The sequence below is a fragment of the Arachis duranensis genome, chromosome 7 (genome assembly GCF_000817695.3).
Source record: "Arachis duranensis cultivar V14167 chromosome 7, aradu.V14167.gnm2.J7QH, whole genome shotgun sequence".
In the NCBI taxonomy this organism is placed as follows: Eukaryota; Viridiplantae; Streptophyta; class Magnoliopsida; order Fabales; family Fabaceae; genus Arachis; species Arachis duranensis.
The window spans coordinates 72,997,357-72,999,064 of record NC_029778.3 but is presented as its reverse complement, the minus strand read 5'-3'; the positions used below and the strand labels follow the sequence as shown (position 1 = coordinate 72,999,064).

Below are 1,708 nucleotides of genomic sequence, written 5' to 3'. Positions count from 1 at the left end.
ATAAAATAAATACTTTAATTTTTATCACAAAGCCTTATTGAATAATATAATAGAAAAATATATACATAAAAAATAAATTATTTTAACATTTATTTATTTTTCATGATTAAAATAATAACATATTAAATAAATTATTATAAATATAAATATTTTATATATCTTAGGTACTAATTTATTTTAAAATAATGGTGGATCCTGACATACTATTTACCCATTACCTGTAAGCTGTAAGGCACTAGTCCGCATGTTGGGTACGTAGAACGTCCTCGGATTATTAGAAGACTTAAATGGAGTCAATGGACTGCGTTAGGAACTAGCAGATCTGGTCAAGATTTTTTGGTCTATATATTTAGACAAATGAATTTCATTAACGCCAAGAAGAATCAAGTTCATTATTCAGCCAAACCTCATTACATACCACCCACTAATACACAAGTAATAGTGAACATGGACATCACCACCCCTAACAACATCAACAACAGATATCATCATTTTGAGCAATCACATTCACACACAAGTGTGGGGATAAAAAATGATGAAGTTAAAAATGGTCTGTACATGACCATAGTTGCATTAATAGCAACAGCAACCTATCAGGCTGTGATCACCCCACCAGGTGGAGTATGGCAGGATGATAGTGCTCTGCATCGGGCAGGAGAATCTATAATGGGTTCCCACCAGCCAAGAGCATTTGTTATCTTTGTAATTGGCAACAGCATATGCTTTTATTCTAGCTTGTTGTCCATGATTTACATATTATTGGAGTCCTCCAAGAATTACGCAATACTGGCTTCCCTATATGCCTTGTCATTTACATATGGCTTTAACGTGGCTGCCATACAACCTGACGCCGTGAGTGCTAGATGGGGAAAATTTATCTCCTTCTTCTTCTTTGTATTGACCATTTTGGGACCCTTTCTTTATAGTAAGTTGTGGAGTGCAAGCAGCAGGACACACCAGCAATCTGACCAATAATAAACCATTCAGTCAAGGCAGAACGTGGCGAATGCGGTAATGGACCACTAGCTAGTTGCTACTACTATATAAATAATGGATTAATGTTGATCTTGAAGTAGTTCTCTTTGTTGTGTATGTTCTGTCTACTGCTACGGTTATTTATCAACTTTGGTGGCACTTTCTGGTATTATTATTATTATTATTTGGTTTAGTTTTATTCATGGTATAGTTAGTTTCAAGTTTCATTCGTGTGATTTCGTTATGTACTCAATTATAATTATGGAAAAGTCTAGGGGCCAGCAGTTTTATTGAATTTTGGCCAGCATATAACCAGCAGAGGAAGGTGAGTCATTGGATGAAATCTCACACCAATCTCACACCATCAAATCATCATTGATGATTAGTTGATGGCTAACAATCACAAAAATTGCTGGCTCCCTAGCATTGCTCTTATATTATTGTAACCATGTTTTCAAATATCATTGTAATGGTTTTATCTTTGATAGTATGATTTATTTTCAAATTTAATCAATCTTTGATATAAGAAACATCTTTAGTATCCATACTGATTCATGCAACATTCAAGATAATGTGAATTTTAATGATTACATCTAACCTATAGAATAATAAAAAAAAAAGACAGCTTTAGTATTTTCAATTTCTTTGTTGGTTTATATTAATGTGACAAAACAGGTCTATACGGCCAGCTTGACTAATCCACCAGAAATGGTAGATTGGATTAAGAAATCAA

General features: G+C 33.5%; 1 protein-coding gene across 1 annotated transcript; it reads left to right on the top strand.

Moving 5' to 3' along the window:
• The first annotated feature begins 393 nt into the window (after positions 1-393).
• Positions 394-1,414, top strand: LOC107459435 (uncharacterized). Its single transcript, XM_016077667.2, has one exon. It carries the CDS (start codon positions 448-450, stop codon positions 973-975), a length of 528 nt encoding a protein of 175 aa, XP_015933153.1. The 5' UTR covers positions 394-447; the 3' UTR covers positions 976-1,414.
• Positions 1,415-1,708: the final 294 nt, after the last annotated feature.

Coding starts and splice junctions, on each gene's coding strand:
- LOC107459435 (XM_016077667.2), top strand. CDS start 448: ATGGACATCACCACCCCTAACAACATCAACAACAGATATCATCATTTT.